General features: G+C 40.9%; 1 protein-coding gene across 2 annotated transcripts in view; it reads right to left on the bottom strand.

Annotated features, from left to right (window-relative positions):
• Nucleotides 1-1,033: 1,033 nt before the first annotated feature.
• LDAH (lipid droplet associated hydrolase) overlaps nt 1,034-16,196 on the bottom strand; it is an 82,482-nt gene continuing 67,319 nt past the window's right edge. For both annotated transcript variants that reach the window (XM_065891416.1, XM_065891418.1), the window contains 2 exons: nt 14,600-14,682; nt 1,034-1,225 (listed from right to left, as the gene is read on the bottom strand). In XM_065891416.1, the coding sequence (XP_065747488.1) occupies nt 1,034-1,225; nt 14,600-14,682 (275 nt within the window). The remainder of the gene's footprint in view (nt 1,226-14,599; nt 14,683-16,196) is intronic.

Below are 16,196 nucleotides of genomic sequence, written 5' to 3'. Positions count from 1 at the left end.
AGTGGAGTTTGACTGAAAAATATCACAGAAGGGGCAGTTGCATGTGGCAGGTACAAGGCTGATCTGGGACAGCCTAGGGCCTCCCCACCTTGGCTCTGGAGAACAGGAGCCTGCAGGGAGCTCACAGCCAGAGCCTGCTAGCTGTCTGTGGAGGAAGGCAGAATTGGGATCCTTCAATAACTCTTATTAGTTGTTAGTTGACCAGAGGAATGACTGACGAGCCTTATTTGCTGACTACTGCAGGCAGATCGGGAAGTCACACTCCTCGGGAAAGGAGACAAGCAGTGCTTCCCCTGCCATTGGCTCTGCTGGGGCTTGTGCCACTGGCGGCCAGACAGAAGGCTGACTTGGTGGTTTGAGACATGCTGCAAGGTAGTAACAGGTGGGCTGTGCAGGCTGTCCTGATATCCAGTCTGATTCTGATGATCTCAGCCAAGACCTGTGCAAAGTTAGTCTGGGCTGATCTTCACCTTCTGTCCTTAAGAGAGACCCAGGTCCACTGCCAAGATCCACTGCTCATCACTTCCTGCTACTGGACTTGAGTGTATCCTTCTCATGATCTCACATGCTTCACAAAGCTGACTACACACTTAACATTCAGCGGTCTCTTACATTTTCTAGTAGGTCTTTCATAATTTTCTCTAGGGGAGCCTATTCTACATTGTAACTCAATTAAAATCAACTAAATTTAGATTTCCTTTTGTCTGAAAGGATCTTGCCTACCAAAATAAACTGTATGGTGCCACTGGGCATCTCGTGCAAACATAAGAGACTTTGTTTAGATCACTGTGTTCCCTGAGTTTTGGAAAATGTGTTGTTAATCCTATGGAATATTGATCAACTGTGTTTATTTCAGTCTGTAGCATGGGGAGCTGGGAGGTGATAGTTTTTAAGCCAAGAGGGTCTCACTGTTTTTCTCTTCTAATATCCAACATTAAAATTAAACATTTACCTACTAAGTATACTACTTACTACTAAGTACACCTACTGCCTTTATGTACTAGCTGTCAGTGCTTGCTCCTTGTGTCATTATTTATATTTTGGACAGATCATCCTTTAGCCAGTCAGCTACCATATCTGCCATTTCCTGGTAAAAATAGAGGATAAAATCATGAGGTATTTTTTTCTCACAGAGTCGAATATCTCCTTCTGGAAAATCTTTCTTCATGTCTTCATAGTACTCTTTTGGACACCAACCATCTATAGTACCATAGTAAAATGTAAGCTAGAAGACAAGACAAAAACATTTATTAGAAAACACTTCCCCTCCCAACACGGATATGACACCAGCAACCTGTAATGCTTTGAAAACAGCCCCTGCACCTAGTCCTATAAGCGAGTCCCAAGGCTCCCTCCGGAGAGTGGCTCTCAAGGCAGTGAGCTTTCATGGTTTATGGGAGTGAACCTTGGCATCTGATGGAAAGAAACTCATGTAGGGAGAGCCTGGTGTGATACATCACCCATGATTCACTAAAAGGACTCGCCAGCAAAGTTGTGTATGTTGAGGTTGACATGGACACTGGAGAGATGGCTGATGAGGGCAAGGAAGAGTTATTGAGACATAATCACTAACTAGTAACCATTCATTATACACTTAATAGTTTCCATACAGCCACATGTAGGCATATGGGACATGTTTGTTGGATGTATGCAGAGATGAATCAAATGGACTCTGCTTCTTAATGTAGCAGATGAAGTGTTATCAGAACTCCAAGTGTCTATGACATTTCTAGGAATAGGCTCCAGGAAGCAGGAGAGTGCGCTGATTCAGTGGGGAGGTGTCACAATCATACTTCAGGTGACAGCAAGCAGGCTGGATGGAGACAGAGCTTCCTTTGAGGCATCACTAAGACGCTTATTGACTATTGATCTGTACCAATCCCTGATACACATACACACACATATGTTCATGCATACACATATATGTATATACACACACAACTGTGTACATATGCACACATATGTGTACATATGTATGGGCACATAAGCATATATACACCACCTATGTATATATAAATATGTATATATGTGTATTTATGTGTATATACACATATACATTTATAAGTGTATACACACACACATCTTTACGTCTAGCTCTAAGCTGCTGTTCTTCACTGAAAAACTATGTTCTACTTCTGTATTTCTGACAAAAAAAAAAAAGGCAACAAAGGTGAAATCCTATTCAGAAGGGTACATACTGGTAATTTCTACCAAAACTCCCCCAAAACTAAATTTTAAGGCCCCTCTGACATCTGTTATCACTGAAAACAAAGAGTTATGCCGTAAGTGGCTAGTTATAGTCACTTGTAGTTTCCATAACACACCAAATTTGTTCACTCATTCAAACACTTAATCATTAATCTATTCAGCAAATACTTACTGAGCATCTACTCTGTATTAGGAACCTGGAAAACAGATAATTAAGACAGTCTCTGGGGGAGGGAACTGGAGGCACCACGTTCACAAGACAATTAGCCCAGATAAGGGCATCTGGTGGGAACCAGTGGGCAGGAAAGGTTCCCTAGAGCACTGATGTCCAAGTTGAGTCTTCACGTTGAGGGAGCACACTGTGGGGAGTATACCAAGCAAATAAAAAGTATGAAGGAGCATGGCACGCTTGGGAATTGGAAGTAATTTAAAATGGCTGGGCTTCCCTGGTGGTGCAGTGCTTAAGAATCCGCCTGCCAATGCAGGGGACACAGGTTCGAGCCTTGGTCTGGGAAGATCCCACATGCCGTGGAGCAACTAATCCCGTGTGCCACAACTACTGAGCCCACACGCCATAACTACTGAAGCCTGCACGGCTAGAGCCCGTGCTCCACAACAAGAGAAGCCACCGCAATGAGAAGCCCGCGCACCACAACCAAGAGTAGCCCTCACTCGCCGCAACTAGAGAAAGCCCGCGCACAGCAACGAAGACCCAACACAGCCAAAAATAAATAAATTAATTAATTTAAAAAAAAAAAGGCTGGAATATGGGAGATAAGTCTGGAGAGCTGGCGGAGAGAGATGAAGTCGTGAACAGCCTCTGTGCCCCAATAAGGAGGTTGTACCTTGTTCTGAAGTCCACAGGAGCTAACAAAAGACTTCACACAATGAAGTGATGTGATTAAGTCTGTATGGTAGGAAACTTACTCCAGCTGCAGTGACGAAGAGATTGGAGGGGATCAAGCAGAGGCGGGAGGAGGATACGGGAAATACGTGTTATTGCCCACTGGATAATTTTCTACTTGGATCATTAAATCCATTATCTGAATACGGACAGGTGAGATCACTCTTATAAAAATACCAACTTTTATTACAGTAATGTTATGATGTCACCAACATTTTAAGAGATGGTTAATTAAAAAACACTTTAAAGAGGAGAATATTTAATGTAGTACTCCAGAGAGTCAATTACTGACAAATAAACTTTGAGTTGTAGACTTATTCCAAAACACTTCATAGGGATTTTTCTGGCTTTCACCTGGGCTTTGGTTTCGAAAGCTGCAAAGGATCTGTGGCTCACAGATTTTTCACTGAATTTCCTCTTCCTACTCTCCTGTTTTTGTCACTACAACCATTTCTGGGCATGCCAAAGGTCCCAAGCCACACTTCATCTTGCTAGGGCTCTCAGCAGTGTATGAAGCTCCTTTTGATTCCTGGAGAACAGGAGAGCCTGGCAGTTGCCTGGTTCCTTCTTCCTGGTGCCGGTCTCTCTATAGCTCTAAAATGCTGCAATCTCACAACCAGTGGGTGACTATTCTGGCCAGTTGTGGAAAAAATAAATTTCTCAGAATTTCTCAGCAACCACCCTGCCACAGCTTCCCCTTGCAATACTGCTGGGAGTACAAGCTGTCTGCAGGCATTAATGATCTACCAATAGGGCTAATAACTTTAGATTCTCTCTAAACCACTCCCTACTCTTAGCACCAAGAATCCTTTAAATTATATCTAGGAAATAGCATCTGGAACAGTCATTATGCACAGCTGTTCAACACTTCCTCAGAGTATGAAACAGTGTTGAGAAATCTAGAAATGTGAAATTCAGACTTGGGCTCATGTCCATCAGGTCTGTTCCTCTGCTCCACTGCACTCTTGCCCGAAGACACTGGGACACTGAGAAGGGTACTGTGGGAGTCCTCACACCAGTACAAGCTACGGTGGTGAGGTCTTATGAAAAACCCTAATACAAAAGGGCCAACTAGAAGGAAAGCAAGGCAGGAAAGACCTCCCCCAATGAAGTCACTTTGACAAGGAGGAAAGCATCACTGTGGCACCTGCTGTTACTTTCCGCCTAACTCTTCAAAGACAATTTCTATGGAGCGTTTCCTTTTCAGTGAGGCAATTACAACGGGAACCGTCTCCATTGAGAAATCCAGCTTGATGAGGCTTAGCACTGGGGAAGCGCCATTCCTCCCCTCATGCATGAAGGTATCAGACAGTTGAGCAGGAGTAATAAATATGGATTACAGGAACCCACCCCTACCTTCAGGTATCAAGAGACAGGTCCTGTCCAAGTAGTTATGGGACACACGCTGCCCAAGGCATATGCTAGGAACCTCAACACAAAGTGACGTCAGTGTTCAAGACGGCATAACAATGAGGACCATAGATTTCCCGTATGTTCATCTGATTTTACCTCTCAATCCTCCATACTGTAATCATTTTGAGGGGGCTGTATTTGGTTACATTTCTAAGTGATAGTGGGGTAAGGTCTTTTTGTTTTGTTTTGTATTGTTTATTTAAGTTCTTCTTCAGAAGAAGGGCTCTGTAAGAAAATCTTGGCTTACAAGTCAAACACGTGGTTATTTCTATTGCCTTTACATACACTGGCTCAAGATACTTCCTGATCCCTACAGATTATAAGTCACAGGCGATAGATCCGAACAGAGGACTCTGCACCTGTAACCTGAAACAGGAAACTGGAAAAGTATGGGGTGTGTGGTGGTAGTGGTGGGGGAGGGGGAAGGACAGGTGACGTATAAAGAAAGAAATAATCGGACACCAAAGCGTAGTGGTGAAGAGTGTACACTACTACTATGTCGATATGTAAAAATGATTAGCAACAAATAACGATGACCTGATGAAAACTGAGAATGATTTGCCAGGCTCTATGCTAAGTTTTGTGTTCACTGAGTCCTTATAATAATATTCTGAGGAAGGTATTTTATTCCTGTTTTACAGAAAAGGAAACTTAGGCTTAGAGAGACTAACTTGCTTAAGTTGAAACAATTAGTGAATATAACCCAGTGAAAAACTGAGTTATAAATCCAGAGATGGCATTCCTAATCAGTACCTTTTACTACTATTTACAATTAAGAATAAACTGAACCATGGTATGAAAACACAAACCTGAAGACTGAGAGGTCTTAAACTGGTTATGAAAACTACCTGCATGTGACAATCACCGACACACACAAAGTTGATGTATACAGTTCTGGGGTGCTGCATGCCACAGGGGTGACGCAAATACTGGAGCTGTTAACCAAGAATCTCAGGCTATCAGAAGGATGTTTAAATCAAATGTTTACAAGAAAATTAATTATTTCCTATAGCTTATTTCTCCTTGGCACTTGCTTTGATATGCATGAGAGTTGATAAAGAGTATACCTTATTGAGATGGAAATTATTCTATTTCCAAATTGTTATGTTAAGTAATCGTTTCTCTATTAAACACAACATCTAATTTTCCCAATTCTAGGTTTTGATTGCCCAGGATTTTGCTTTTCTCTGTGTACCTTCTACAGTAAGGTGGAATTATGGTTACTGTGATAACCATAGTTATCACAGATAGTCTCTGTGCTCACAGATATGTTTTCCTTTAACTCTTCAGTTGCCCCTAAGGATACATGTCCCTGTTAAAATGTCCCTGCAAATTGCTGCAGCTTGCCCCCACAGAGCAGCCACAGTTGTCTTTTCCAATGGCTTTTTTTTTTAACTTTTTGCTCCTGAAACTGCAGATTCCCAGCGTTTCCACCCAAAATGACTCTAAACCTATCTCCCATCTGGCACCGGTTAAGTGGTTGAAATTCAGAAGTAAGACAGCTCTGCCCTGGAGAAGCTCCAGAGTAGCGAAGAACTCAGGCATGTACAAGTTGGCCCTTAAACACAACAGGCAGAGAGAGGTACGAACAAAGTACTGTAGGAGCCAGAAGCAGGAAAACCTGACTTCTGCCCTGATTGATGCAACAAAGCTTTGTTTTAGTATTCACTGAGTTGCTGGCTTTTATGCATTACTAATAGATGATTTATTTTAAGAACAAAAGACGTATCAGAAACCACCTTATGATACAAGTTTATATATTTGATTTAGCTAATAACTAACAAAAATCACTTCCAGTGATATATTAACATCTTAAAATATTAAACATGAAAAAAGCCACACACAGAAGTCTCTATCTGGTGATAATAAATATTATTCAGCTATAAAAGAAGGAAATCCTGCCATTTGCGACAACATGAATGGACCCTGAAGGTATTTTATGCTAAGTGAAGTCAAACAAATAAAGACAAATATTGTATGATCTCACTTACATGTGGAATCTAAAACAAAAAACCGAATTCACAGAAACAGAGAACAGACTGGTGGTTACTAGTGGCAGGGGGTAGGGGGTGGAGGAAATGGGTAAAGGTGGTCAAAAGGTATAAACTTCCAGTTATAAGATAAATAAGTTCTGGGGATGTAATATACAGCATGGTGACTATAGTTAACACTATACTGTAATATTTGAAAGTCGTTAAGAGAGTAGACATTAAAAGTTCTCATCACAAGAAAAAAAACTGTAATTAAGTGAGGTGATAGATGTTCATTAAACTTGTGATAATCACTGGGCAATATATACATGTATTAAATCACTATGTTGTACACTTTAAACTAATACAATGTTATGTGTCAATTCTATCTCAATAAAACTGGAAAAAAAGTCTCTATCTGAATTACTTCTTTCTATTCAGTAGCTGACTAGGACTACAGGCATCATAGGAATTGCTGGACAAGAGCAACAGGCTGCTGCTTCTACCCTCCCCGCGAAGTCAGACACTTAAGCCTCGACCCTGCAACCTTAAAGGAAACCTATTCTGTAACATAAGCATCTTCTTTCAGTTATTTGAAAATCCCAGCCCTCTCAGGAACAGAGAGGTAGCAGTCACAAAGCTTTAACAGTTCACTGCAGCCTTTCTGAGCAACCATTTTTAAGAACTTGAACAACTGCTGAAGAAAGGGAGATAGTTTAGAAAATTCATTTTCCGATTTACCTTGTTTCCTTTCTTTCTTTTATCTAGAACTGGCTCAATTCCCATTCTTAAAAAAATGAGAATTAGGGCTTCCCTGGTGGTGCAGTGGTTAAGAATCCACCTGCCAATGCAGGGGACACAGGTTCGATCCCTGGTCCAGGAAGATCCCACATGCTGCAGAGCAACTAAGCCTGTGTGCCACAACTACTGAGCCTGCGCTCCAGAGCCCGTGAGCCACAACTAAAGAAGCCTGCGCACCTAGAGCCTGTGCTCCGCAAAAAGAGAAGCCACTGCAATGAGAAGCCTGTGCACCGCAAGGAGAAGTAGTCCCTGCTCACCGCGACTAGAGAAAGCCTGTGTGCAGCAACGAAGACCCAAGGCAGCCAAAAATAAAATAAATAAAATAAATTTATTTTTTAAAAAAGGGAATTAAAATCCCTAAAAATTAAAAAAAGTGGCTGAGGACAGAGGTGAACACACAGTCCTTCACAAGCACCGAGCCCTGCTCCCCCTGAAGGCATCTAGGGGAGCAGTGGGAATTGGGTGCAAAAGGAGTAGGAAGTCCAAGCGGGTTAGGGACTGGGCTACTCTCCAGTAGCTGGAACAATCATGCATCAAAAGCGCTGCAAAGTGGGGCTCCCTTCTTTCTGCACGATCCAAGTGTAAAGGGCCAGAACCTGTTCATTCCCAAACGTAAGTCACTGCTCCTTCCAGAGTAACTAGCTTCGTCTCTTTCTTACCTGGGTCTGGAGTGAGAAGCTGACCCAAGGCATCTATCTTCCTCTGGTGAGGCAGCAGAGTATGAGGCACTGGGAGCAAATTTATCCTCCTGTGCTTCTGTTTCTCCCTGGTTATATGCCTCAGGAAACTGGCAGACGTGCTGGGAAGGGTCTTGCTTAACTAACTTAGAGAAATGGCCAATTCCAGCTCATCTGAATTCTCCGTACTGGACCCAAGTCCTGGTAACGTTTAAGTACTACTGTGTCTCCCTTCACTGCTGTTCCTATACAACATCTCCCTTAGGCATTTTATGGGAAGCAGTGGCCAGAATGGGATTGGGGCATTCCAGGGTCACTTGGCTACATATTTAATATTACCAAAATCTTTCATTATAGAATGAAAATATCTGAAGGGGTGCGCAGGGGGAGGAAAAGATAGGCAAAGTCTTTTTAAAGTACTCAGAGGCATATCTAGGATATAACTAACTTTGTAATAATAAACTTTTATTGACTGCTTAGTACATGGCCAGACACTCTTGCAAGGTCTTTTTTTTTTTTTTTTTGCGTTACGCGGGCCTCTCAATGTTGTGGCCTCTCCCGTTGCGGAGCACAGGCTCTGGACGCGCAGGCTCAGTGGCCATGGCTCACGGGCCTAGCCGCTCCGCGGCATGTGGGATCTTCCCGGACCGGGGCACGAACCCATGTCCCCTGCATCGGCAGGCGGACGCTCAACCACTGCGCCACCAGGGAAGCCCCTTGCAAGGTCTTTATATGAATTGCATATAGCATTATAGTTTTGGAACAACTGCATGAGAATAGATAGTATTATTAAACCATTTTATTGATGAAGAAAGGAGACACAGTGAGGTCAAGTAAATTAACCAGGGTCACATAAGTAAGCAAATGGTGGAGCTGGAGTTTGAAGCTCATGCTGTACCTGTGAAGATTCTGCTCCCCGATCACGCTCCACTAGAAAACTCAAGGGTATGCTGACACAAATGAGTGCCTAAAATGAAGCTCTCAAGGTCAAAATGATTGAGATACAAACAAACCTATCTATTTCCAGGATGATTATGATATTCTGAACAGGCTTCAAATTAAACAGGCAGAACTAACACAATCAGTTTCAGACCGAGGTTGGCGGAAAGGCAGTCTTGGTTAGCTGGTCCAGAGAGCACATCCTATGCTCCACTAAGCGGGACGTGTGCATGTCCGAAGGATTTGCATGCCCAGATCTGCAAACAACTGTGCAAGGTTTGTTTGTTCCCAAAGGCAACATGCGCCTCTGGGCTCAGGCAGGCTAAGCAGGATGGGGAGAGCCGTAGCAGAGGGGTCCCTGTTCCTGAGGACACCCTGCCCCTTTCCCATCCACACTGTTGCCCCCAGGCTGGCCCTCTGGGGGCAGGGGCAGCACCACTTTGCAGGAAGTCCTTCCACCGCTGCCTACCTTCATCAGAAAGCAGCGTCTCATGTGCTCTCGCTGGGAACAATTTCAGACCCCTATTGACTGATAGTGATGTTCAGATTTGGTCTGGCAGTAGCACACACCAGCTGTTTCCATAAGCCTAGGCCAAGGATGGTCACGGCAGTTTAGAATTTCCCTCCTAAGTGAGTTTTAAATGAAAACTTCAAGTTTCTAAACCAAACACTAATTCACTTTTCTTTGAATGAGACTATATCCCCTTATAGCTGAGAACAATGACAGAATGGGAATGCTGACCTCCTATTTGCCTCAGACACACCAGGTGCCTCCTAATGCAGAGCATACCCCAGCGGCTCCCAGAAGGATTGGGACCGGGGTGGTGAAAATGTACAGTTGATTCTCTTACTTTGGTTTATTCCATCCTGGTTCTCATTCCCGTCCCTCCCCCACTCCATTTCCGTCTTATTCATTAGTTCCTCTCCTTCCTCCCAACCTTTAAATGTGTTCCCCAAGGGTCAACCTTTAGATATATTCTCTCCTTATACTACATACTTCCTTGGGTTACTATTTCCATGCTCATGACTCCAAATATATCCTCATCATTCCCAAATCAAAATTCAGCCCAGATTCCTCTTCTAGGCTTCACACCCATATATCCAGCTACCTGCCAGACATGTGTCCCCCGGATGTCCCACAGGTATCTCAAACAAAAGTACCAAAATGAACTACTTTCTCAACCAGCTCCCACAACTTGCTGGCACTTCTTCTCCCATATTCCCTATCTTGTTACAAAATCCAAATACAGAGAAATAATCTTAGACTCCATCTCCATTCTCTCATATCCTATGAGTACTAAGTGTCTTTGATTCTACTCCCTAAATCTTTCCAAATTCTACCCCTTCTTTATCCCCAATTCCACTGCCTTAGTTCTTATAAAAGTCTTCTAAACAGTTTTCCCACTTCAAATTTCATTCTTTTCCAACATTCTGATACACATTTCCCCCCAGATAATCCCTCTCATTGGTTAATCTAGCCACATTCCTAGGACTAACTGATATGAACTGGCACCTCTGAACTGGTTGTTCACAGACGGCACATGTTCTGATGGGTCAGTGGTTATGTCATATGGTTGTCAAACATTCTGAGTATCACCCTGATTATTACCCCCTTCCTTAAATCCTTCAATGGTTCCCTAACAACTCAAAATAGTCTCTTTAGTGTAGCATATCATGGCTTCTTGTTCTCAGGCCAGTGACCAAACCACAGTACCATACTCCCTAACCTTTTCTAGTGCCTCAAAGCAACTTCTTCACCTGGGATCTACAGGTCCACGCAGTTTCATGGGTAGATGCAGTGGCAGTTGAGGGGAGCGGAGTAATGTAAACTTGGATGGGAAAAAGAATATATCATTTTTTTTGCTAACCTCTGACAATAATTTAGTATTTCCTTCAATTACGAACACAGGCAACAAACCACAGAAATATTAGAAATACCTATATTTTGCCATCTATAAAATTACTGAAATTTTCAAATTACAGTAAAATTGTTTTAAGTAACTAAAAGTTTATGCATATCACAGCATATTTACAATAGTAATTCTGACTGCTATTATATCTCATTATTTAGTTTGTTAATAAAGATGCATAAATTATATATCACAAATTTGCTTTTAATATATTTTGATAACTATACTTCAATATAATTTTTTTTTTGGTAATCTCATGTATTTATTTCATGCACTTAAAAAAACTATTCTGAGAAGGAGTCCACACACGACACAGCTGGAGAGATCCACGGCACAAAAAAGGCTTAGAATCTGTAACAGCTTTCCTGTCCATTCATCTAGTATACACCTATTGATTGTTCACCAGGTATCATGCATTGTGCTATGCCACAGGGATACCAAGATGAGAAAAACCTTCAAGGTGGGTGAGAGGGGAAAACCGACTGTTTAAATACTGTGTGATAAATGCAGTATTATAACTTTACATATGGAGCCATGGGAGCCGAGGGGAGGGACTTCTAACCAAAACCAGGGGCTGGGGAAGCCCTCTTAAAGATGACAATGGAGGGCTTCCCTGGTGGCGCAGTGGTTGAGAGTCCACCTGCCAATGCAGGGGACACAGGTTCATGCCCCGGTCCGGGAAGATCCCACATGCCGCGGAGCAGCTAGGGCCGCTGAGCCTGCGCATCCGGAGCCTGTGCTCCGCAACGGGAGAGGCCACAACAGTGAGAGGCCTGCGTACCGCAAAAAAAAAAAAAGATGACAATGGAGCCAAGTCTTAAAGGACAGGCAGAATTTAGTCAGGTGAAGAAAGAACACAACCTATGATGCCACAGGCCCTAATATATTCTTTTGGAAACAACTGAGTCTGACATATTTGCTTCAGGAAAGGGAAATAATCTCATGTAGTGCTGCAGCAGTGTCTGACACTGTCTGTAAAGTCCCTAGACCTTGGAAAGAAGGAAGGGAGACAATCAGCTCCGGAGATTTTTCAGAGTTAAAAAGGCACATTTCCCTCAAGAAGATATAAAGTTCTCTTCATGTGGAAATTCAGTGGTAAAAAATTTGAATTTAGAACCAAAGTCTGCTGATTATGATATAATAGTTTTCTAGAGGAGGAGAAAGAATCCAAAAGCCATCCACATGTGGTAGTAGAATGACTGTTTTTAGACTAAATCTCCTGTGGCTTCCTGACTGGATGGCACAAAGATACATTTTCCAGAACTGTTTTAAAAGTTGAATAATAGATATATTTAACGATTTCTGCAATGAAATGTGTGGCTCAAAACATCTTTACAATGGACAGTCCTGGAGAGGCACAAAGTTTCTGAATGCTTATATTTGGGCAGAAATGAGACACAGTATCCTTGACTAGAATATTTAAGGTAGGGATATGTCTAGTCTTGGGAACTGATTTTCAAGTCTGACTAATTATCAGGGTTGTTTGGAATGCAGGGGGAAATGCCCACTATTTTGCTAGAACTATGTGCCCTTTTAAGTTTCCTTACCTTCTCAAGCAGACTGAGACATATGTTGATTCAACATTTACCAATATTAAATTACAGCATGTTTCCATTTTTTTTTCATTACAGAAACAAAAAAATTGCAATAAACTTCTTGTCTTTCTATACCTCGTTTCACTTAGGAATTGTAATTGTAATATTCTAGTGGAGAGTTCAAACTTAGCTGGTAGAAAGGACATTCCATTAATCGCAGGTCGTTGTGCATCATTAAACTAAACAATGCCTTGCTTTCCCAGACTCCACAAGTACATGTCATGTTATCTTAAAAACAAAATAAAACCATTCCCTGTAGTTGGAAAAGTTTAGTCCTGTGACCGTGTGTTAATATTAACCTTGAAATGCCTGCCATCTACCATTATCCCCCCATATTTCTCCCACAGAAGTGTCAGTAAAGTACGGTCCTGACCATGAGCAGCCCTCTATCTGGGAATGATTACACTTGCATATGGATTTAACTTAGGACAGGAATAACTTAGCACCTTCCTTTGACCTCCTTCTGAGCACAACATACAAAAAGAATCCAGGAATGATGCGTACTTTACAGCAGCTGGCTTCCACAGGTGGTAAGACAGGCTTTGACACATGACGGGTCTAGTCATTCAGCAAGTGTGAATTTTGGAAATGAGCATCTGCCAGTCTTATTATTAACTGGGAACTGAGTTGTTTTTATGAACTTCCAGCCTTGAGAACTTAAGCACAGCTTTGAAACAAATTCACTTATAATTTAACTAAAAAAAAAAATACTGTTTTTCTTGCATTTTCACGTACGTCAATGAGTGGAAACAGTTGAAATCCCTGGAAAGAGGGTCCTTATGAGGCCCCAACCTCCCCCATTCAGCTAATGAGGGTTTCCTCTGTCTTCAAAATTTCAATCTCTGGCCAATTGCTATTTTAGAAATATGATGACCACTATGGCCATAAGACAAACACAGACTGGCACTTTCAAAAGTCCTCTCTGGGTGAAGCTACGATAGATCGATATTCTAAAAATATTGTTTTAAGAACATATACATTTCTTGCTTTAAGATAATTGTATTGGGAGGTTATAGAAATATGAATTAACACTATAGGCAAGTTTAAGTCAAATGTCTCAAGGTTTATGAAGAGATTCTAAACCCAGCAGGATATCTAAGATTTTACTTGCAGACTGTAGGTTCCTGGGCCCTGTAAGAGTTGGTCACTCAGTGGGGCTCGTTTCATTGCATCCAGCAGATGTCACGGTTCAGCACTGGACTGCAAAGCTCTATATTAGCACAGTCCAACAGAAATACAAAGGCACACTGGTAATTTAAAAACTTCTACTAACTGCATTTTAAAAAGTATAAAGGAATGAATGAAATTTCTTTTAATAATATATATTATTTACCCCCACATATCTAAAATATTATCATTTCAACAGGTAATCAATATAAAAATATTAATGAACTATTTTACTTATCTTTTTGGTACTAAGTTTCTGAAATCCAATGTGTATTTTACACTCACGGCACATCTCAATTCAGAGTAGCCACAAATAATCACATGTGGCTAGTGGTTACCGTGTTAGATGGTACAGCTCTATCCTATTCAGCTGTACAGACAGACAGCTGTATGGACAGACAGACAAATGATGCCATGGGAGTACCAGGGCCACCTTAATTCTAGGGTGCTTAGACATATTCTAAACCACGGCCCCTCACAGTTTCAGAAACTGTGCTTCCAAATACGTCTGTGTTAAGATTCTAGCACTTATAGCAGCAACTCAAAAATGCTAAATATTTCAATTGTTGCCTTTCTGCACCTGCTTGTATAGAAAACTCGCCTTGGTGTCAGCTGGGCATTCCTACTCCAATGCATTGGAGAATAAGAGAGACGGGCTCACTGGATCATCAGATCATAGGCATGTTAGTTCTTTTCCAATGTTTCACTTATATTTTAATATAACTCATTTCTTCTATAAATATTATTGAGAGTCTTTTCAGTACAAAGCTCTAGAGAGAAGTATCGATCCTAAAAATAAACCCAACAAAAACAGGTGGCAAAACATATTTAAGAAACTATGTAATCAGCTTTCTATGCAACTTTCAAGGGCTGCCTTAATGTTAACTAGAAGTAGAACTTGATCTGAAATTTATAAACCCTTGAGGTCTTACAGATTCTAACCAACTCTAGCCTTTCATCCTCAGTAAGTATTTCTGCCCATCTACTTACCTCCTTGTAGCACTAAAGTGATTACCTTAGATAAATGTTCCTTTATGGTTTCATTGTCTCTCTTCACCACCTCCATCATTTCTTGGCTCCCAAGGTAGGCAGCATTAACTACGTTAAAAAAAAAAAAAAGGCAAACAGTTAGAATATATAGAACAAACACAAATGTCAAATTAATTGTAGTATATTCCTGTTTTACTCTTTTCTTTTGCCAAATGCTATGTGTTGTGAGATATTAGTGAGGCCGAGAGAGGCATGTGAGTCAGCAACATGCACTGTCTCTGGAAACAAGAGCATGCCCTGTGGAAGAATCTCTCTCACCCTCACCTGGCTTTCTCAATAGCAACGTTAGCAGTATGATGGCCTAATGTCAGATACCACGGCAGATGTGTGTAATCATACCTGATCGAGGCATTTTTATGATTTAAGGATTAGAATCACAAACTTTGACAGATAAATCATGTATACCAGGGAAACCACACATAGTTATGAACATGAAACCATCTCGATAATTTTTTAAAAAGGACACAACTAAAAAGAATGTTTATTTTAAAACAGGTTTAAGTGATCTTTAGGAGTTGCTTATGAGGGTTAGTTCTATTATACTGACTGTGGAATGAGAAGAGTGACCCTCATTTTCGAGATGTCAAATAACTGAGAAAAAGGAAGAACGCCAGAGATAACATGAATTTATGTGATTTTCTGGTACTGCTACACAAATTTTCATTTGATTCTTTGTGCCTTGAATTCTACTTTGATTGGTGTTATTATTGTTACTTTGCTTTCTTTTTGGCATCATCTGCCTATTTGTCTTTTATTTTTAGTCTTTTGTCATAAGTTATGTCTCTTGAAATCATAAGTAGATTTCTTTAAAAACAAAATTTAAAGTCTCTCTCTCTCTTAAATAAAGGGACTTAACATACTCACGTATATTGATATAAAAGATATTTGGTCTGACTCCAGTCAGTAGGCAGAATAAAGTAAATAATAAAGTTCACAGCAGGAATTAATGAAATAGAGACCAGAAAAACAATTGAGAAACTAAATGAAACTAAAATTAAGTTCAATAACTGATAAATCTTTAGGCAGACTGATCAGGAAAAAAATGTGAGAAGACATTAAACATTACCAGTATCAGGAAAGAGAAATGACAACCCTTCAGATAATACAGACATCAAAAGGATAATCAAGTAATTTTGTGGACAACTTTATGTCACGAAATTCAATACCTTAGATGAAACAGCCAGTCTGCCCAAAGACACAAATTTGAAGCTTACTTAACAATAAATAGATAACCTCAATCGTCTTATATCTATTAAAGAAATTAAATTTGTAATTTAAAGCCTCTGCACAAAGAAAACTCGAGGGCAAGATGAATTCATTGGTCCACTCTACCAAACATTTAAGGAAGAAATAATATTGATTTTAAATAAATTCTTCCACAAATGACTACACATATATAGATATTTAATTTTTGACAAAGGTAGCATTTCAGAGCAGCAGAAAACAGGTGGTCTGTGGTAGGCAGAATTCCCAGATGACACAAATACTCCTTGCCCTTTACAATCCCTCTCTTCTGAGTGTGGGTGAAACCTGTGAGTATGATGACATATTACTCCCATGAC

This window comes from Phocoena phocoena, chromosome 14 (assembly GCF_963924675.1).
Source record: "Phocoena phocoena chromosome 14, mPhoPho1.1, whole genome shotgun sequence".
Classification (NCBI taxonomy): domain Eukaryota; kingdom Metazoa; phylum Chordata; class Mammalia; order Artiodactyla; family Phocoenidae; genus Phocoena; species Phocoena phocoena.
This window is presented reverse-complemented; position numbering and strand designations above follow the sequence as displayed.